General features: G+C 40.5%; 2 protein-coding genes across 6 annotated transcripts; one reads left to right on the top strand and one right to left on the bottom strand.

Moving 5' to 3' along the window:
• Positions 1-376: 376 nt before the first annotated feature.
• On the top strand, positions 377-14,410 carry prr14 (proline rich 14). Of its 3 annotated transcripts, none has more exons than XM_053514820.1 (9): positions 377-440; positions 2,684-2,867; positions 4,232-4,352; positions 5,515-5,558; positions 7,259-9,379; positions 9,492-9,606; positions 10,675-10,784; positions 10,894-10,962; positions 13,117-14,410. In XM_053514820.1, the coding sequence occupies exons 2-9, from the start codon at positions 2,704-2,706 to the stop codon at positions 13,418-13,420; spliced, it is 3,048 nt and encodes a 1,015-aa protein (XP_053370795.1). In that variant the 5' UTR covers positions 377-440; positions 2,684-2,703; the 3' UTR covers positions 13,421-14,410. The 3 variants fall into 3 exon arrangements, with proteins under 3 accessions (XP_053370795.1, XP_053370793.1, XP_053370794.1); XM_053514818.1 differs by having other exon boundaries at positions 9,489-9,606; XM_053514819.1 differs by having other exon boundaries at positions 387-436; positions 9,489-9,606.
• Positions 14,404-21,696, bottom strand: LOC128544617 (transmembrane protein 265-like). Of its 3 annotated transcripts, none has more exons than XM_053514844.1 (3): positions 21,452-21,696; positions 16,482-16,669; positions 14,404-15,997 (listed from the first exon to the last, which is right to left on the bottom strand). In XM_053514844.1, exons 2-3 carry the CDS (start codon positions 16,656-16,658, stop codon positions 15,836-15,838), a joined length of 339 nt encoding a protein of 112 aa, XP_053370819.1. In that variant the 5' UTR covers positions 16,659-16,669; positions 21,452-21,696; the 3' UTR covers positions 14,404-15,835. The 3 variants fall into 3 exon arrangements, with proteins under 3 accessions (XP_053370819.1, XP_053370821.1, XP_053370820.1); XM_053514846.1 differs by having other exon boundaries at positions 16,482-16,664; XM_053514845.1 differs by lacking the exon at positions 21,452-21,696 and adding an exon at positions 17,022-17,533.
• Positions 21,697-21,976: the final 280 nt, after the last annotated feature.

Genomic DNA, 21,976 nt, shown 5'->3' with positions numbered 1-21,976 from the left:
AAGAGATTGAACGGGGAATTGTTGTTTTTAAGATCTTTACCATTAACTTCAAGTAAACAAAGGGCTACAGTAAACACATGACTGTACCACTGACAGAAGTGAAGGTGAAATAGCCACGAAAACAGAACTAAAATGGGATTTTGTGCAGTTCAAGCTATATATATACTGACATAAAATATAGTTTACATCTAGTTATGTCATTCGATGTAGCTGGTCTGTGTTTATTTGGGTTATTTTTCTCCCGACTCACGGACGTGTAAATGCTAAGCCCTGATTGGTCGGTTATAACGGAGGCTATGATTGGTCGGCGGGTGTGGCTTATCTAAAACGTGGTATGTGATTGGCCAGTCGTGTTTGGGAGCGTCCGGTGAGTGGAGCGAGTCGGAAAAAAAAAACAAAAATGGCGGAAGGTGGAGCGCGGTTCCGGCGTGAGGATGTCAGTAAGTCTTAAAATTGACTAAAAGAGAGAGGTTTTAACCATCCTGTAGGTTTGTGTGTGTTTTATTAAACTGTAAGTAATAGTTGACAGAACAGGAGCAACGCCATTAATTTGGCATTTAATATATAATTTATTCAGGTCAAACGATTTAAAAAAATGCGAAATTATGTTTTTTTTTTGGGTTTGTTAGATCTATTAACGCTGATGATTGCAGAGCGTTTAACTTTTGTAATTAATTTAATCTGTTTATTAGGGATCTCAGCCAAACTTGGTTCATGGCTCCACATACCTATATATACATTTCAAATAGAAGTGATGCATTTTCATGTATAATTATTGCACATCATTGTTTACAGCTGTAACTTATTTATTTATTTATTTATTTATTCTCTTTATTTATCCAGAGCTACATTATTTCGTTTAACATTGAATGATATATATTTTTTTCTCGCCGTGTAGCCGGAGTTAATCATCCCCAAACCACCCCGAGATATTTCACAAACGCGCTCATATTTTTCTTTCACTAAAGCTCAGATTTTCATTAAAGTAAACCAAACATGAGATTAGCATTAGCATAAACACTCAGTAAATAGTTCAAATCTTAAGAGTCGGTTAGCGGCACGTGCTGCCCGCTCTCTCGTGCTGGTCGCCATAGCAACAGGGTTCTAATCAGTGCTGCTGCTTTAGAGGAAAGTCTCATTTCTCTCTAAATATACAGGGTTTGATACATTTGTCAGAATGTAACGGTTAATTTTTTATGTGTGTATTTATTTGTCGTGTGATATTGGAGTTCTCTTGGGAATAAAATGAAAAGCTTTTGATGTTAAAATTTCAGTTTCAAACAGGGCAGCGGAAATCTGAAGGAATAATAAAGACACTGAAACTGTTAAAATATTGATCACTATTTTGTTAATGTTTATTTATTAATCAGTGTGTCTGCGGTCAGAGGGAACAATTACAGAGATAAACTACATGTTGTTTATATACATGTTTGTTTATTCCTTAATTCATTGAATCCTTCCTTCTTTTCATCTTTCTGTACTCTGATCTTTATTCTCTCTCTCTCTCTCTCTCTCTCTCTCTCTTTTGATTTTCTAAGTAAAATGTTCTTCCCTTATTCCTTCCATAAGAGCTTTATCCTGGTCTGGGCTACAATGGATTTGAAGGCTCTTTATATACACACACACACACACACTCCTTAATAAACATTCCTTTACTCACACTGACTTCTACACACACACTTTTTCGTGCACAAACACACTTTTTAATACACATTCCTTTACTCACACTAACTCCTACACACACACTTTTTCGCACACACACACTCCTTAATACACATTGACTCCTACACACACATGCACGCACACACACACTCCTACATACTGACACCTGCACACAGACAGACTCCTTTAAACACATGGACAGAGACTCCTCCATACACATTCCTTCACACACACACACACGCTAACAGACTCCTTCTCACACATACAAACACCTTAATACCCACTGAATCCTACTCACATTTGCATTTGCACACACACGCGCAAACTCCTTAATACACACTCCTACACACAGACTGACTACTACATACACACACACACATACTCGGACAAACTCCTTCAAACACACACTGGCTTTCACACACACTTACACTCCTTCACACCTAAATGTGATGTAACGTCACTGATGTGGCTTATTGGATTTTTTTTTTTTTTTTAGTGTTTTAAGGAAACCTGTGAGACTGTGATGAACACTCACCTGTTCTTCTTCTGTTTATTTTTTCTTTGAGATGAGGAAGAGATCTGACTCTTCCTCATCTCAAACTGAACAAAACATCTAAAAGCGACTTGTTTCACGTCTTCATAACGGATCAGCTGGAAGCAGAGTCTCTAAATCATGAGTATTGTGTAGAGTCGAGTGAGTTTAATATTGGGACGTGATGACCTATTTAACTCATCGTTACAGACGTGTTCCTCTCATCCACTCACACTCTGAGGCTTAAGTTTCACATAGTGATGTGTGTGTGTGTGTGTGTGTGTTGGACAGGAAAACCCCTTCTTGGGGTAAATTTGTAAAGATTCCTGAGACATTACTGTTACATTTAAAGCCTAATCTTAACGAACGACTGTAAGAAAGACATATGAAACACCCTCTCAGGTTAATCTTCAGCTTCATCTACATCAGTCTCCGAGCTGAGCGTCACTCAGTCCTGAGCTCTGCTCTGATACACACTGTGTTTTCCAGGTTGAGGCCGTCAGAGGGATATGGTTGTGGACATGCTGACTTCTCTCCAAGAGCGAATACCTCCACTAGTGGAGGAGGAAGAGCAGGAGGAGGAGGAAGGACGGAGTTCCCCCGTTGCCGTTTCTGCCGACCACCATAGTGACCGTCATCCTCGAGCCGCTCATCGCGCTCCTGCTGTTCATCGGTACATCAGTTTTGACACAAGCAATGTTTCTGAGAGATCTTTCAGGTTTCGATCAAAGCTGAATTTAAGGCATTGGTTTGTAAATGAGATGACGCGGATTATCACGAGTTCAAACATTATATCCTGGCGGTAAAATTTGCCTTTGTTTCATTACACTTTTTATAATTAGAATTGAATAAACAATGTGAGTTAGATTCATTTTCAAATTATTTCTAATAACCTCTTTGAGATGTTTAGTAGATGCTACGATTCGTGACGCTAAAAGTGTAAGTGAACTGGCTTTGAGTTGTTCATGTTGGATCATGAAGTGTCTCATAGGGTGAGAAAACACATCAGGAACTAGAGATGGGGGGGAGGGGGGATCGATTTAGTTAAGTATGGCGAGTCGTGTATCTCCAAAATCAATTTTCAGAATTGTGAAATGTTGCAGTTCCACTCTAAACTATTCTCACATTGGTAGGCAGCTCAGTGTCCTGTGTGGTAGGAGTGAATTAATTGCTACGTTTGTTTAGAATTGTTAGAAAATCTAAAAAAGGAAATTGTTTTTCATCAGGATATTTATAAAATAGTGATATTTAATGATATTTTAATTTAATTGTTAATATCGATTGGCTGGTCGCTGGTGATTCCCAACCCAATCAGGAACTGTGTTTGAGGCACTTAAGCCCTGGATATTATTAATATTTTTACAATGCTCTGCTAGAAGCACTGAAGGATAAATCAGTAAATTTAATAAAAATCTTTTTTTGCACAATTTTCCATGTGTTATTTTTAGATACATGCGAAAGTTGTGCTTGTTCTTTTGTTGGTCGATTAGGATTTTTTATTTCATTATTTTTTTTAATCAATGAACCAGTTTTTCACTCACACTTTGAAAGTTATTTAGGTAAACATACAATTTCATCCATTCTAAAACTGGCAAATTTCTTTTATTTACCACCGCTTTTGCAGAAAAAAATACAAAACGCTTCCATTCTCTGCAAAATACTCACGTTTTTCCAGATGTTTCTGCTTCTTTTGACTTTATTGGCACGGTGTTGCAATACTGCCACCTAATGTACCGGAGTGTGAAGCAGACGATTAAAACAATTATAAACGCAAGCCGATTTAGCTTCTTGAGATACATTAGACATTAAACAGTGTTGTTAAATCGAAAATTGCAATGGTCAAAAATCTAATTGAGTCAAATCTAGTCTGGTTCACAGCTCTAGTAGTTGTACTCTGCTGGGTCACAAAAATACTACGTTAATGTCGATATTTAATCTAATAGCAGTCAGTATTAATGCCCTCTGTATTGAGAGGCACGACAGATGCAGGCTTTATTTTCAGCGTCTGGTTAACCAGGGCTCTGCTCATATCCTCAGCTCTGAAGATCCGGGCAGCGCATCAGCAAGCAGACGTTTGAAGACGGTCAGGATGAAGCGCGGCGACGGAGCCGATGCTTCAGAACAGCAGCGAGTGAACTCATCAGAAAGAGACCGCATGGTAGTGTTTTCTCATATCTTCTCATCTGGTGTCTGGAAATCTGTCAATTGGCTTAAGACAAACGATTTTTTTACAGTTTAAACAGAATGTTTTTTTTTTGTTTTTTTTTGCTTGTTTAATATTTTTTTTCTCTTTATTGTACATTTATTTATTGTAACCTGCTAAAAACAGGTCAGAGCATTTTCACTCACAGCATCACTCACTTCCAGTTGAACTCTGAGTGAAGAAAGTGACTCGACTCTGAATCAGGTCACATGATTCCACTGCAGGAAGTGAATCGAACTTGGTGTGTTTTGAAGTGCAGCTGGCAAAGTGTGGAGGTTCTGGGTGCATTCCCAGTATGGTTTTAGAATGTGGGAAAAAAGTCAATAAACAAAAACAAAGAAGGATCCTAAACTTTTGAGCGGTAGTGTAAATATATCGTCACATAACACCTGATAATTTTAGAACACCCATGAATTGTATAATATCCTAATGTTCTTTATTCCTAATATTCACTCTTATAAAGGATTTCCTGTAATAATATATAAACAAAGCAATTGAAAGAGTGCACAAGTTGTACACACACACACACACATTTACTCACGGTTTAGTTGAGCTGTGATTTTGTAATCGCCTGCCTGTATTTGTGTAATGAGGTTAATTGAGTGACGTTGATCTACTTTCATGGTCTACTGAGCAACACGCACGTGTGCACACACACAAACACACTATTTCCTGTGTGATCACAGTGAATTTTATAAACAGTGTCTTATTATAAATAACATGACCACGATGTGTAAAAATATTTCCTGCATAACAAGATGATGATACTTTTAGCTTGGAGAAGTTGTTAAAACTACTTAATTAAATGGAGAGCAAACTCATGTTAGTCAGATTCCGGTGGTCTGTATAACGGGTCACAGCCTTCTGCTAATTCTGTTTAAAATTGTTCATGATATCATGTGAGGTATCGTCCATGCTGAAGAATCCGTTTTAGAGTCGGGTAAAATCAGTAGCAGGTTTTATTTTGAGAAACCAGAAAATCAGGTTAGAATTTAATAAAAGGAGGTTGATTTTTTTAATGAAATAACATCCAGAATCAAATAAACCAGATATCTGTGTAGTGTTATTGTTGTGGTATTTATATTCTGTTTTTTTTTTTTTCTTCTCTCGCTTTCAGGAAAGCCACGAAGCCAGAGATGAAAGTCGATTAGGAGAGACTGAGTGAGTGCACACCTCTCTAAACACCTCTTCTAAATGATGAATCCACAGTGTGTTTGTTCTGGATACAATGGCAGTAAAGAGCAGCAGGTCTTAAAAATGAGCGCAAAATCTCGTATAAGGTATTGACAAGCCTGGGTTCATCTGGTGATTCTTTTGGGATTGTGTCCCAAATGAATTTGTCTTAAATTCTGACTTAACTGACCCGAGCTAACGCTGATAAAGAACAAAACAAAAAAGGCTAAAGGGCAGAAATATACACGTACACTCTTAATTTACAGCAAAATAGGACTTTTCTTAATACGCAAGTCTTTCACTGGCCTAATGCTTATATCTTTATCTTTCAGCTGTAAGTCTAAATATTAAAAATGAGTGCAAGGTTTTAAATGCACAGCTGTGTTGTGCATGGTTTAAAATGCACAACACAGCTGTGTGATTAATTTCCCTCACACGATTCCTCGGCGCCGATTCAATTAAAATTGAAGTTCTATAATTATTACGTTTACATTTAGGCATTCGGCAGACGCTCGTATCCAGAGCGACTTAAAACAAGTGCTTTAAAAAAAATAATAATTTCCGTCACTCGATAGATACTTACACTGGGTTACTATGTTACTAAGTGTCAGTCAAACACAGTTGTAGTAGTCCAAGTATTGAACTAATTCCCACTCTCCCCCCCAAAAAAAAAAAATACTGTATGTTTTACGATTATCAGTTGATATTACATTTTTTTTATGATTTCGTTAAAAATTTAAACTTTCCAAAAAACAATCTTATGTTAATTAAATGTGTCCCGATCCTTATAACATTAGCTTTCTCACTTAAATCCCAAGTACAGCATAAACAATACAAACAAATACAAGAGTTTAACATTCAATTAAATAAAACAAAAACCCAAAATGAAAACCAGCTGATTCTGGTCACTGGTTGATCGACCTGTTCATCTATATCATAAATGTAAAAAAATAGTTGAAAATAATAAAAATAAAATATTTTGGGTGATACATGAAACACCACACTAGAATCACGATTAATAACTAAATTCATTTTCCCATTTTCTGTCTCTATAAAAGTAATCTTTATTTTTTTTTTTACCTTTACATAATTGCATATTGCTAAAAGAAGTTTGTGTAAATGAGATCAAGACAGTGGGAAAGTTTTTCTTTTCCAATACTGATAATTCTGTATCATCTGACACTGATATCCATTCGAGGTTTTTCATTTTTAAACCCTCCTCAGCCTTAAACGGTGTATTTTTTCCTTTACACTCTTTTGCCCAGCAATCACTTGGGTCATAAATGTGAAGTAGAAACATAATAAAATTGTCTTAGCAAAAAAAAAAAAAATTAGTTTAGGAAGAAAAAAAATAACAACAGTTGTTTTGAAATGAAGAATAGAGATGAAGAAAGTCTTAGAAATAGCCCTGACTCAGCAGAAAGGAAGCGCCCCGTGTCTCAGTGCTCGCAGGACTGACATGCTCGTACATGCGGCAGTTCTTCTCACAAGTTAATTTGCAAATATATTTGTGTTTAATTAATTAAGAATTTTAACGACCACGCTCGCTGATACTTCTCTTCAACCTCAGGTCACCCACTCTCTATTAAAGGTTATGTTTTTATGACCTTAAACGTGCGCACAATGTAGATTGATGATGAACCTGATTTATAATATTTGTCCTTTGCATTTGTGTTATTTTATTTTAGAGATAAAACCACAAGGTCGTGTAAACGCAAGCTGGACCTAACGACGTTATCTTCAGGATCTCACGCCGCGACTAAAGCCCAGGATCTCGAGAAAAAAGATCCCGAAAGCCCCCCACCGGCAAAGAGATGGGTGATCGGCCCCCTTTTCCAGTCATTCAAGTCCAAAATGGCGAGCTTCACGGAGATCGTCATGAGTCCCGTGCGGCTTTTCAAATCCAGCGAGATTCCGACCGGGTCGAAGGACGAAGCTCCGCCCGAGGCTCGCGAGGAAAAGGAGGACGCAGGAACGGACGACGCGTTTTCAAAAGAAGAGCAGAAGGTTACGCCTGTGCCGAAATTGCAGGTGGTCCAGAGACTGCGGTTCGACACCAATTCGAGTAACGCGAGCGATTCGGAGCAGAATAAAGCGACTGTTTCGCAGAACAGATCAGAACACGACCGAGACTCAATCGCAGAGGACGATGGGTCTTTCGGGGCGATAAATTCCGCAACCGCCAAAAGATCAAACAATCAGGTGGGCGCTTCCAATGTTCACGGGGGCAACACCGAAGAAGAACAGAACAGTGAATTTACGAATCCACCTGTACACCCACGCACAATGCGGGAAGGGAACGTGTTGGAGGATTTAACAAAGCACGCACGACAGTCAAGAAGGAGTAAACACCAAGATCAACATCAAGATCGGCCCCTGAGCAAAAGGTCGAGGCTTCCGACTCCTGCCGTTGGAAAGAGGAAGAAGGGCAGAGCGCTGGAAAGACGTGAAGTAGAGGAAAAAGATGGCACCGGCAAAACGGACGGAGTGGAAGAATCTCCTGCGGTCTTGGAGAACCCGAGGCTGGTCCAGAGCAGCAAACGGAAAAAGGTTCCGGTTACGGATGAGCCTCGTAGCACGTGCAGTGATGGAGACTTAAACTCTCGTCCTTCCTCAAAGGGAGAGAACAAATTTCAGACACGAGCATCTAGAAGTAGAAGTACAAAAGAAAAAGATGCGAAAGGTACGTTAGTACTAGATTTGGACATCACGGGTGATTCACGATTAAACAATCAAACACCAGCAGAAGGTCACACGTTGTCAGGATCCACGACGAGGCCGAGTTCCCGAAGAACTAGACAGCGTAACAACAATAAAGTATGCGAGGAGAGGAAATCTGATATCGTGGATGATGAAAGAGGGTGTGGCGATGAAACATCAGATTCAAAACTGGTACGGAAAAACATCCGTCAGACGAGACACAGATCAGACGCGTCCGCAGCGAAAAACGTGCAGGTCAGGAAAAAGGATTCGAGGAGAATCAAACGAGTCATGGACGCATTCGAAGATCAGGGGATGTCCATGTCCCTGACGCTGAAGGTCGGATCGGGAGTGGGCAGAGAAAAGGAAGCGAACTCGATCATGACCTGCGGCATCACGACAATAGGAAGGAAAATGGGAGAGGAAGTGATGCTAGCGGACACTTCCTGTCCATCCGGAGTGACACCTGAGGACCGCTTTTGTGCTGGGTTGACATCCGGGCACCAGGCTGAACTAACGGCGTGGCAAGTGCGTTTGGACGGAACGGAAGCGCAGGAAGAGTTGGAACAGGAAGACGAGTTGAGACCAGCGCCCATGTTGTCAGGTGGGCTCAAGCGCAGCCTGTCCTGCCCCGACATCGCCTCGCTGCGGCACGGCAGCGACAGGCCCCTCTGTTATCCTCCGTCTCCCCTGAAAAAGGAACCTCATTTAAACGTAAATGCCCCGTCTCCGGTCAAACGCGCCCGCAGACACACGGTGTGCAGTGTGGAAATCGAGCGCGAGATCGCCCCCTTGTGCCTCCGCAAGGAAGTTTATCCGAACTGGGGCAACCATCCGTACCCGCGCTCTCCCTCCAAATCCTTGGCAACGCTCGTGTCCTGCTTCTTATCGAGCCCGATGGCGTTCCTGTCGAACAAATCAGGCCGCGGACACGGAGGCGATGACGGCGGGAACGGAGCCAGTAGTAGCGACTTCGCTCTCGCGACGTCTTCATCGCCTTCTCCGCTGCCGCTCCGTTCTCCAGCGTCCTCCAGGATGACGGACGGACCTACTTTGTTCGTCGATGCTCCTCACACACCTGAGCAGTTGTCCGTGTCCTCACACTGCAGGTAATCCAACGCAAAAGCGAATTTGAGTCAATGAGCCCAACGGATCTGTTTTATAGATGCTAACAGAGCGCTGTTTGATTTTTATTTTATTTTATTTTATTTGCTTTAGTAGTGTGTTTGATTCCGTATCGATGGAGACTGAAGTTGCGCTTCGGCAGGAGATCGACCAGAAGGAACGACGCTCGGCCGTGTCAGAAGAGAGAGCCTTGTCCGATTCAGAGATTAAGGTATTGTGTTTCTATCTCACAGTCATTTCGGTCCATTCAACTGATCTGGTGCTTTACTAGTGCCGTATTCGACTGGCTTCAGACGCAAGTATTCGAGCTACAATTAGGTTTAACAAGCGAATGTATGAGTGTTTGTTCATTTAAACCAAATACAACTCCATAGAAAATGAAGGAAAGCAGTTCTGTTTGCTGTTGATGCTGTGAGCAGCCACGTCACCCGCAACCTCGGGACAAGAAGCTTTAAGAGCTGATATTTTTACATGGGCGAAAAAATCCAGTTTCTGTTAAATATCAGTTATTTTGTGTATCAGTTCATGTTTTGTCAAACTGACTGCAAATTGATTGAATAAAATTTTTTGCATATGTTTGCATTTAATATTGTTGCAGTTCCTCTAGAATCCTGCAGGGAGTGTGCTTCCCAACATTTCCAATATTCACACAGCTCAGCTTTGTAGATAGTGATCGTGGTAGGATTTAAATTAAATTACATTTAATCTTGGATTGCGAGCATAATTCACTCCGGAGGTGCAGCTGTAATCCGAAACTTGTATATCAAAGCGTATATCTCTAATAAGAAATAATGGAAACTCAGACGATTCGTTCCACAGACCGAAGATATTTCTACAAAAATAATTAATACAAAATATAAAGTAAAAATGAAACAAATTAATCTGCACTTTACTTAACTTTTGAATAAAATCGTGACTAATGTAAGGGAGAGTGTTTGTAAGTCAGGGACGACCTGTAATTATAAAAGTGTGAATTGATTCTGAATCCAAAACTGACATGTTGATTTAATGAATCGACCAACAACTGTTTAATTAATTTCCACATTTTCAAAATGAACAAACATTTTCCTATTTCGCTCTGCCAGGGAGATAAAATAAAAAAAAAAAATTTTTTTTTCATTTATTTATTAATTTGTCTGTTGGATTTCTTTTTATTGATTCATTTAGACCATGCAACATTTTTGTATTGATCCTTGTTCACATCCATAATTGATTTTTGTTTATTTTAATATTATTATTTTTTTAACCATTTTGCCGTTGGCATCTTTGTTTCTTCCAGACCGACAGCAAGCAGCTGGAACGGAGAAAAGTGTCCTCCATCCGCATCCGCAAAACTCTCCCCAAACCCCAGTACAACCTCACTCCCATGGGTCTTCCCAAAGCCGTCAGGTCGGTCTCGCCCCACTTCGTGTGTGTATGTATGTGTGTGTGTATGTACAGTATGTGTGTATGTATGTGTGTTGACATGTATATAAATGTAGATGTCGTGTATTTCCAGGGTAAAGAAAAAGGTTTTTAGTGTGGAGGAGATCTACACCAACAAGAACTTCAGCAAACCTCCTGAAGGGTGAGAAATGATTCTTTACTGTGCACACATTTTCGTGGTTTAAGTTAAGAACCTCACAACCTTTATGCTACTTATGTCATTGTGCTCAGTGAGTTTTTACATTACATCACAAAACAGCGATGCTTAAAAAGCAGGACCAAAAAAATGCATAAACTAAAGTTCTATACTTAAACAACATAGCGTAATGCACCGTATGTGTGTGGGAGGGAAAAGTGTTTAACTGCTAAAAAAATTTTGTAATTATTTTGGATTCTTTAGTTTTTTTGTTTTTAGGTAGGTTGTGTTTCATGTGCTGTTTTTTGTTACACTGTGGAGGTGTATTTGTCTTGGCCACAGCAAAGGTGTACTATTTGTCCTTGTCGCGCGCGCGCACACACACAGACCCTTCCTACTTTCGCCTTCGCACACACACACACACACACACTCTTTCTCTCTGTTCTACACAAACACTTCTCTGTCGCGATTCTTTTCAAAGGTAAACGTCAAGTTAATTTGTTTTATTTTTATTTTAAGCAGTGATTCTGTTAGTGTGTCGCTCAATCGAGTGTCATTAGAGAGATTTCTTGTTTATTTGTCCGCTAAAACAGTGTTTCCGTTGTGTACGCGCAAGTGCAGGTCAATTTGTTTAATTTATTTTTGTTTCCTATTCTGTGTTCATTATTTTTATGTATTTATTTTTTGGGCTGTGGAACGAATAATTTGAGTTTCCATTATTTCTTGATTTGGTTTACGAGTGTTTTGAAATACGAGCCCGCTTCCAGGAACGATTTATGCTCGTAATTCAAAGTTCCACTGTATAAATTAAATGCGCTGCCTTTAACTTTACACCTGATTCGCCATCTTTATTCTGTTGATCAAGACCTTTAATTTTAGGAGGAGGTGCAAGCTACTGATTGCTCGGTGTGAAAGCGTGCAGCTGACCCCGCTCCCTTGTGACTAAGGGTTTAGATTTAGACCAAGTGTACATGTTAAACTGCAATTTAACTAATCAGGTTGTTTGCTTTTTTCATTGTCTAAAAAACATTTAAAAAACCAAGCTGTGTTAAAGCATGCCAAACCAGCAGATGGCGCTGTAACCCTGACTGTAAAGCCATATTGGCCAATCAGAAGCCTGAAAGAAAAAAAATAATAAAATGTAATTTTTCTGTCCAGCACTGAAAATTGAGTATTTGTACCCAGTACATCTTCACCCATGAACAAGTTTTCCAAAAATATTTTAGTTTATTTTATTTAGAATGAAACGCCCCTGCTTTTTAAAAATACTCCTGTACATGTGGACCAGATCTAAAATTTTGATTAAAATACACTTTCTAAACAGTCTGTGGAAGCGTCGTAGATTTAATGTAAATAAATGATAAAAAAAAAAAAAATAGATAAGCAGGAATGATCTAAAAATTCAGAAAGTAATGCTTTTAAAGTACAAAAAGTATATAAATTTTATGTTTTTCCAGGACAAAAAACACTCTTAAGACCGGGAAACACCAAGAAAGTAAACAAAGTCGATATTAAAGATGATAACGCTTTGGTTAGAAGATTACAGGAGCTTCAGGTGCAGTTTGTGCAGCTTTTATAACCAAATGAGTCGCCTGGTTTTACTGAGAATCTGCAGCATGTCTTTTGGAGACTTTGTCATACCGGCTCATACAAAACACTCCACCACACACCCTGTGAGCGCGCGCACGCACGCAATCACACATGAAACACAGGAGCCAAACTCATGACCCAGTTATGTTTTGTTTTTTCACTAAAGCTTTTATGTCATCGCTCGCTTTCTTTAAAAATTTTATATTTAGTTAAAAGTTTTATTATTAAGTTAAGTTAATATTATAAAAGTTAAGTTATGTTTGGAAATTTGTTTTTAAAAAAAATTTAATACAAGAGGAGTCATTAAAAAATAACCATATAACAGGATGCATTTACAAAAAAAAAGTGATATCTGATAACTGATTATCTGTCATGTTTGTCTATTTTTATATATCTCTTGTAAAAGGCTCAGAGGTGCTGAACACACAAGAATAAGTTGTTACATACAACCTAGTTTACACTTTTTCATTTTATGCATTTTAGAATAGTTTGGATAAAAGTGTTAAACTAATCAAGTGCATTATGGGTAAATGAGTTAATTTTTCTGTTTCATGTGTCTTCTTCGTCCAGACGCTTAGAGACCGTATTCGAAGCTCCTCTCAGCCGCCGAGACGGTTCCCAGTCCCTGATCGGTCCGAAACGCCTAAAACGATTTATTGAGTTTCCAGAACTGGGCGTGGCCAGGAAGCCGAAGAGACCCCTGGTCGGTGGAGCCGGAGGGGGCGGAGCTCAACGAAAAGCGGCAGGGAACCCTGGGACGGGAAGAACCCGCAGGGGCAGGGAGGGAGAAGCTCCTAAAGACTTCGATTCACTTCTGTGCTCGAAACTAAACGAGCTTGACTTGTGGATGGAGAGGGAGCGGATGATGTACTGAACGTGTGTGTGTGTGTGTGGGCATGCAGAAATTTATGTTTTTGTACTCGTGTACAGACAGATGCTTGTACAGTTTTAAGTGTGTGTGAGGGATTGAAGAGAGCACTTAACTTCACCTGAGACCTCTTCCAGACCCGCACAAATTTTAAGGATGCACTTGATTACCAGCGAATAACAGCGTTCGATCCGTTTGTACGTTTAACGTTTGTATCGTGCTGAATTAATTTTATACACCAGATATCGCGGATAAAGCGAACACGTGACTCACTAGCTGTTCACGCAGGCCAAGTTATAGGAGCACTGTTGCTAGGCAACAGGGACGCAAGCGATACGAAATCGTGAATGGCACGAGAGTGAGCGGTTTACACACTGAACACGGCAAAATAGTACAAAATAGTTCCCCCAGTCAAACATCTTCGACTACAAGCGCTTTAACGTCCATCCTCTTACAAGCGCGTCCATTAGGTCGTCTCCGGAGGTCCGGCGTTTTAAAAACGGTTAACGATCGAATCCACACACATCTGCTGTCCGTCACGTCACGGGCTGATGAGCCTCATCAGTTCGCTCGGTCTCTCAGGGTACTTCTGCGTGTCCGGGTTTAATATTCGTTTCTTAATTTCGTGACCATGTTTGTTATTTGTATAAAAGTTGTTTTTGTAAAATAGTAAGACTGTTTGTTTATAGTCTGATATCAGCTGATCACTCGCACCAACCCGGCTGCTCTTCTGCAATATCTGAGGTTTGTCTCAAACCGCACACTGAACGAACACGCATCACACCGTCCATCATGTCCTCATGGGTCTATAGCTGTCTTCTTCTTTGTATATGTATACGCACACGTGTTAAATAATTCATAAAAGCTATAACGTGTAGCTATAAGAACATCCGTCCTGTACTGGTGAAAGTGAATTGTTTTTCTATGTAATATAATATTTTGTTTTGGTTTTTTTTATGTTTATACTTATTATTAAATTGAACAGTTGCTTGTAAACCATTGGAAAGTATTTTATTTAATGCTCATGCATTGTAGAAAAATGCAAAATGTACAACAATAATAATAATAATAATAATAATAATAATAATAGTTGTAATACAGTTTATAATACAGCGCTTTATAAGAACCGTAACACAAGCTTGTACTAATTGGAGGGAGTTTGAAGATTCTTGAACCCAGGACCGTCTCAAAGTCTAGACTGTGGTGTAATAAATAAAAATAATATGCTGTCTGGCACCTGAAGGTACAGGTGATCTGACTCGTACGTTATTTGTTAGTATTTTAAATACATTTCTGAAGGTACAGGAATACACTGCTTGAGACGAGCACCGTGCCCAGAGTACTTCGTAACAGATTGTAACATAAGAGTTTTAAAACACATTTTGTTCCAACATGGAGTTCTCATTCCCTCTGCGATTAAACACACTTCTTGTAATGCATGTAAAGTGTATGATTAGTGTCTATAAAAGTTCTGAAACTGATTAATGCTAATGGGTGTGTCTGGTGAGAAACGTTAACGCACCCTCTAGAACTCCATCACAGTGATAAAGCGTGGGGGGAAAAAAAAAACAAATAAAAAAAACTTTAGGTCCGTGTGAACCGTCCAGGTTTTGGTTCAGTAGTTTTGGTCCAAAATGAGCTGTGTGTGATCGGGATGGACTCCGTCTCACAGGTGCAAATCCGGCCTGAAAACGAACACAATTTGTGTGGCGTATTTGTTCTTCGCTCCTCCACGCCTCTTTCAAGTCTTTCAAGTTCTCGTGTCTCGTCTTGAGCTCTGCCGCCTTCCTAGGCTGCGTTTTGTGTTCCTTTAATTGGTTAAAGTCGCTGTTGTTGAAGAGATGAAGAGGACTTTAAGACTACTATCCTGGAAGGTCATAGGTTCAAACCCCGGCACCAGCAATGCTGAGACCTTAATCAAGGCCCTTAAAACTTAACTGCACAGTCAGTAATGTATAATAAGATGAACGTGAGTCGCTCTTGATAAGGGTGTGTGTGTGTGTGTGTCCAAACCCCGTGTGTGCATCTGAGATTCTCTCAGGTCGGACACTTGCAGGATGGGTAAGGGATGATCATTTTAACCAGCTGATCGAACAGCACCAAAGGGAGGGGGAAAAAAATGTCCAAAATAGTTTTATCTTTCTGGGTGTTGATGTTTCAGGCACACAAACGACTGAGAAGAAGAAGAACCGGGCCTGGTGGAAGCTTTGTGTTCATCTTCCCGTCTTCTTGGACTTTATGAGCTTTATTGCTCTTTTTTCTTTTCACTCGGTACCATTTTTCGGGTCTCTTGAGTGTTTCAGGGGTTTATATCACATCACGTGGTCTTAGCTTGGTGGATTCAGTACGTTTTTATGAATGTCAGTTTTTCATGAAGCTCAAATGTTGCGCCTTCATCTGGCCTTTTTAATGCTCCGTGTCTCAGTTTATAAACGTCAGAATGTAAGACAGCAGTCCCAGGAGCAGTACGATGAGCGCTATAAAAACCAACAATGCGAAGAACGATCCGATTGCCCAGTATAATGTTTTTCTCGAATACTCCTCGGCTTTCTCACTCCTGGATCTCTTGTTGAGCTCTCGAGTCTAAAGAGAGAGAAAACATGGTTAAGTCAACGTTAGACTTCATATGAGTTAATATGAAGAATTTCTGATTTTTAAGCCAATAAACCAAATATAAGCTCTTTGTCTTTATTTTATTTTTTTTACTCCTTTCAAATTTTCTCACTCTCTCAGCAACAAATGTATAAAATCAATTTGCATTTTCTAAAAGTCTCGACAGGAATGAGATATTTTTAGGCTAGAAAGATTTTTTGCCAAGAGAGTAAGATGATTTAAGACTTTTAAAAGGAATTTTTTTTTTAAATGACAGAGCTTGTTATTGTTTTATTGTCTTAAAAATAAGAAAGTTAATAATAATAATAATTTAAATAATAAGATATCGTTAATCTGCAGTGGTTCTAAAGACAGAGTGATGGTGTGGAAGCAGCCATGATTCCCACAAAGCGTCCACACCCAGCTCAGTCACTTTATGCTTAATGGCGAGGTGTGTGTGTGTGTGTGTGTGTACCTTGACCGAGTAGATGAGAGACATGATTCCGACGCAGGACAGGCCACATACGATGCTGCAGATTGCCAGCTTCCTGTAGTCTCTGGCTCTGTGGTGGACGCCGTCGTAACCCCTCTCCACGTTGTCCGTGTGGTCCAGCGGAGTGCTGCTGACTGGTGTGTGGTTTGAGGTAGACATCTTATTCTACACTGAGAAAAACACACACACACACACACACACACACACACACACAAGCAACAGTCAAGAACAAGTCCTTCCTTAAATCCTCTCGCAGTTTCATTATGTCTTTGCAAGAAAATATCTTCTCTATTGGTTTCACACACCTACACACACCAACACACACATACACACACCAACACCACAGTGTTATGAAATCATCTAGTACTGTAAATGTAAGATGCAGCACTTCAGGTTACAATGCAGCTTGTGGTTAATTAAAAAAAAAAAAAAGAAAAAAGAGCAACCATCAAAGTTCTCCAAAAGTTTCTTATCCTTTAAAAGAAAAACAGATTGTTTACGTGTAATGGTTGATTTATTTACCCGGTCATTCACGCCCTGTGTTTGTTAATCCGTGTGTCTGAACATTTAAACAGGAAAGCATTTCGATTTCTTTTAAAAGGAATTGAATTTACAGGAAATGTCTTCAGAGACAGGAAACGTAATGCGTTTCACACAGAAGAGACGTCACGCTTTAAATCCAGGGCTGACTTCGAAAAAACAAAACGGCAGTTTTGAGTATCGGAGGAAGACGTGGTGGCAGTCAGCTGTCCAATTACTTTTGAACATAGTTAAACGTCTTGAGCTTAGGCTGAAAGTCTTCACTTTGATTAATGTAAAATCCTGTCCTGATACCTACGAACTCAACAGAACGTTCTCTCTGAGCGTCACTCAAGTCGATGTTGCGTGTTTAGTCGAGTTCCTTTATTTGTTTTTTTTTGTTTTTTTTAATGCTGTTGCTGTGAGGCGAATAACAGTAGGGGAAGTTTACTGTATACCCAAGTTTAGCACCACACACTCACACTTAGTTATAAAAAGACCAACACAGTTTATACAGTACATACACACTTCACTCACTTACTCACTTCTTCTCTTTACCACTTTATCCTGTGTTCAGGGTCGCGGGGGGCGGAGCCTATCCCAGGAGGCTTAGGGCACGAGGCGGGGTACACCCTAGATAGGGTGCCAATCCATCGCAGGGCGCACACACACACACACACACACACACACTACGGGCAATTTGGGAACGCTAATTAGCCTAACCTACATGTCTTTGGACTGTGGAAGAAAAACTGGAGGAAACCCAGCAAGCACGGGGAGAACATGCAAACTCCATGCACACAGAGACGGGAATCGAGCCTGCACCCTGGAGGCGCAAGGCGACAATGCTAACCACAACGCCACCGTGCTGCCACTTCAATAACAATTAATATATAAACAGAAAAAGAAAAAAAAGTTAATTCGATATGCTGATGTTTAGGCCACGCCTTTTATTAGATAAGGTTACAAACTTGACAAACCGTGATGCAGAACCGTGTACCGAGAACAACATTTCTGCTTCAAGGTTAAATATCAGCCGTGCTACTCGGTACCGCTGTTAGCGTTCTTAGCGAGTCTGAAGCGGAGGCGGACAATTGCGAGGTGTTGTGTGCGAACTAGCAGCATGGTGGCCTCACGCCTTCAGTGTCGGGGTTCGATTCCCGCCTCGGGGTGGGACGTGTGCATGTAGTTTGCATGTTCTCTCTGTGGGTTTCCTCCGGGTTCTCCGGTTTCCTCCCACGGTACAAAGACAAGCTAATTACTCTTCCCAAATTGCCCATAGTGTGTGAATGATCATGTCAGAGTGTGTGTGTGTGTGTGTGTGTGTGTGTGTGTGTGTGTGTGTACCCTGCGATGGAGTGAGACCCCATTTAGGGACTCCTGTGTTTGGCTCCCCCCCCCCCTCCTTTTCACTATACCATTTCTCGCTCCCTTCACTTGAAATTAAATAAGAGTTTATCTTGTTTACTAAATGATAACTATGATAATAGCATAAAACTGCAATCTTTTGTTTAGAAGCTGTGATTCTTTTTGTTTGTTTTCCGCTGAAGCTTACAGCCAGAAACGTGTACAGCAGGCATCTGATTGTGTTTATCCAGTGGGCGGAGCTAACGCGGCGCGGTTGAGTCACTACACATGATCCTGCTGGTTGTATTGGGGAATGTTGTGTACGTTCATTTCAGCACGCGCCTCAGGCTGTATTCAGTGCGTTTGTGTTCAGGGTGTGTGTGTGTGTGTGGGTGTGGGTGTGTGTGTGGGTTGCTGGTATGCTGCTCATAAGAATGATCATCAGGGAGAACCATGGTGACTCACAGGTGAATCACATCAGAAGAATGGTGTTTCTTTAGAGAGCTCAGGTTACACACACACACACACACACACACACACTCGTGCACGAGCTGTGACACAATTCTAGTGTAACAGATTTTACCGCAGATTCACCTTTCTGTTTGTGCAGAAAGTGAGAGACAGAGAGACAGGACCCAGTAAACATTGGTCCGACGGCGGCGTTGTGTCTCCGGCCAAAAACAGAGGCTGTAGGACGTCATTAACTGGTAACAATATGTGACACTAAACATTTCCTAAAAATGCATTCAAAGACATTTAAGCACCTCTACAGGTGTCTGGGTTGCATGTATAGCTGTTACTTTGACTATTGGCTAAGAGTTGTTCTATATACATATATATACTGTATGTATACTCTCCAAGGCAAAACTTTTGATGATTTATGACCGCTGTTGTAAATCAGATAACGTCAAACATCTTTTGAACGTCAACTTTCACTTTGGAACCATTTTTCAACCACCATGGGACGTATCGGAGGGACGTCATTTCAGCGGTCATCAAACGTCCAAATGTTTGCTGGGGAAGGTGGTGAGACAGAGGGACAGAGAGATGAGCATTTTATGAAGAGAGAAACAGATAATCAGATGGAGAGTGAAGACGGACTACAAGAGTAACTGGAATGGAAATAGACAGGAGACAGGTGGGGGGGAAAGAGACTGAAACAGAGATAAACAAAAATCTGAGGGAGAGAAATAAGGTGGCAAGAGAGAGAGAGAGACAGGGAAGGAGAGAGACGGCGAGAAAGAGAGAGGAAAGCAAGAAAGACAGCGAGAAAGACAGGGAAGATGAGAGAGGGAAGCAAGAAAGAGAGAGGGAAGCAAGAAAGACAGAGAGGGAAGGACAGCGAGACAGCAAGAAAGAGAGAGGGAAGCGAGAAAGACAGGGAAGGAGAGAGAGACAACGAGAAAGAAGGAAGCGAGAAAGACAGAGAGGAAAGGAGAGAGGGACAGCAAGAAAGAGAGAGGGAAGCAAGAAGGACAGCGAGAAAGACGGGGAAGGAGAGAGAGAGCGAGACAAGGAAAGATGGAAAGACAGTGAGACAGAGAGAGAAGGAGAAAAAGATGGCAAGACAGACAGAAGTATGCAAAGACTGATTGAGAGTAAACAGAGAGAGATTTTTGCAGATACAGAGTGACTGATGAAGTACACACACACACACACACACACACACACACACACACATCTTCCTCTCCGTTTCTCATCCCTCCCTTCCTCCCTCCCTCCCAGGTGAATCTTGTCAGGTGTGTTTGCTGGAGCAGCTGTTGTTCTCCCACGGGTGTGTGTTATTGTGTGAGAATTAAAATGCCTGAGAGAGAGAGAGAGAGAGAGAGCTGGAGTTTTTCCTCGTCTCCTGTCTCTCTGTCTCTGAACACTCACGTGTCTTGTCTCTCTCTCTGTCCCTCCGGGGTGAGACACCTGACCTGTCGTCCACGGCCGCCACGTATACGGTGCCATTACTTTTTTACTTTTAGAAATAAACTACTGGCTTTATAAAACTTTATTAACTTTATTCTGTGTGTGTGTGTGTGTGTGTGTGAGCGAGATATGTAATTACTTAAGACATTCCTTCAGGTGTGTGTTATTTTCTGCTCCACGCCGCCTCTCTCATGAACGTGTTTAAAAGGTGCGGCTGAGATTCCAACGGTGGAAACAATGTGGAGCAGCGACAGACAATAAACCCATAAAATCTGATCAGTGACTAATGAGGACAGTAACGACATGCTGATCACAAATATTTCATTCTCTTCCTTTTTTCTTTCTTTCTTTCTCTTTACATTATTATTTTTCCCACTTATTCATATTATTATTATTATTATTATTTATCCACTTCATTCCTCCAGCTTTTGTAATCTACTTTTTTCCTTTTATCTTTTTGTTTGTTTATTTCTTTCTTTCTATTCTCACGATGTCATTTTTCCTTTGACAAATAACATCTTTTTCTTTTGTCCTTTACTTCTCTCCTTCACCTCACATTTTTATTTTGTCTCTACCCACGGGCATCTTTTTTTTTTAAACTTATTTTCTTTTGGTTTCTCTTTTCTTGTGTTTTTTTCTTTTTTTCATCCTTCTTACTTTTAAGTTTTGTTTTTTTTTACCTTTATTAAAAGTCTTATTTAATTTTCTTTCCTTCTTTTACTTTTAATTTGTCCTTCATTCCATCTATTTTCCTTTTTGTCTGTTTCTTCGTTCTTTCTGACTTGTGTTATTTTACTTTTTAACTTTCCTGTAAAACATTTACACTGTCGCACTGTTAAGACGTTTCAAGTTACATAAAGCTCTTTGTGACATTTGTGTGTGTGTGTGTGTGTGTGTGTGTGTGTGTGTGTGTGTGTGTAAATAAGCAGGTGTATGGTAAACACTCATTACTGTACACCATTACTGTACAATCTGTGCTGCTCTCTGGGAAACACACCCTACATATATACATACACACACACACACATGCACACACACACAGGTTGAGGATACTTTCTCACACAGGACTCAGACTGAGGAGTGTGTGTGTGTGTGTGTGTGTGATCTGTGATAAGATTAAAGGTTGGTGTGCTGTGGTGTTTAAAGAGTGGCTGAGAGAGTTGTGTACTCACGGTCTGGAATTCCTGAGTGCTGTCTGTCCGTCTGTCTGTCCGTCTGTCTGTCCGTCTCGTAACAACACCGCCCCCCCTCAGGTGATCTGCTGCGCTCCTGTGTCCTCCCTGTCCTCACGCTCTGCCCAGGAATCTGTCCTGTAACCCAAGAGCCTCCGACACTAATACTGAAATCAACTAATCTCACTGTGTGTGTGTGTGTGTGTGTGAGAGAGAGAGTGTGTGTCCCAAGTAAAGAACTGTTTCACTTCCTTTCGTACTTTGCAACAGTGCCACAGACACACCTCTGAGTGACGGAGCGAAACACCACACCTCCTTACATTCTCTCTCTCTCTCTCTCTCTCTCTCTCTCTCTCTCTCTCCCTCCACAATCTGATTCAACATTTTCCATGAGAGAAGGACAGACCAAAGAAAAAAGGGAAAACAGGAAATTGAAGCCAAGTGTAGAGACAGATTTTTGTCCTTTACTTTAGTCATTTCTTTTTGTCTTTCTTTCTCTCCTTATTCTGACTTTTTTCTTTTCCT

Source organism: Clarias gariepinus, chromosome 16 (assembly GCF_024256425.1).
Source record: "Clarias gariepinus isolate MV-2021 ecotype Netherlands chromosome 16, CGAR_prim_01v2, whole genome shotgun sequence".
Taxonomy (NCBI): domain Eukaryota; kingdom Metazoa; phylum Chordata; class Actinopteri; order Siluriformes; family Clariidae; genus Clarias; species Clarias gariepinus.
Note: the sequence above shows the minus strand (reverse complement) of the source record. Positions and strands in the feature narration are given on the sequence as shown.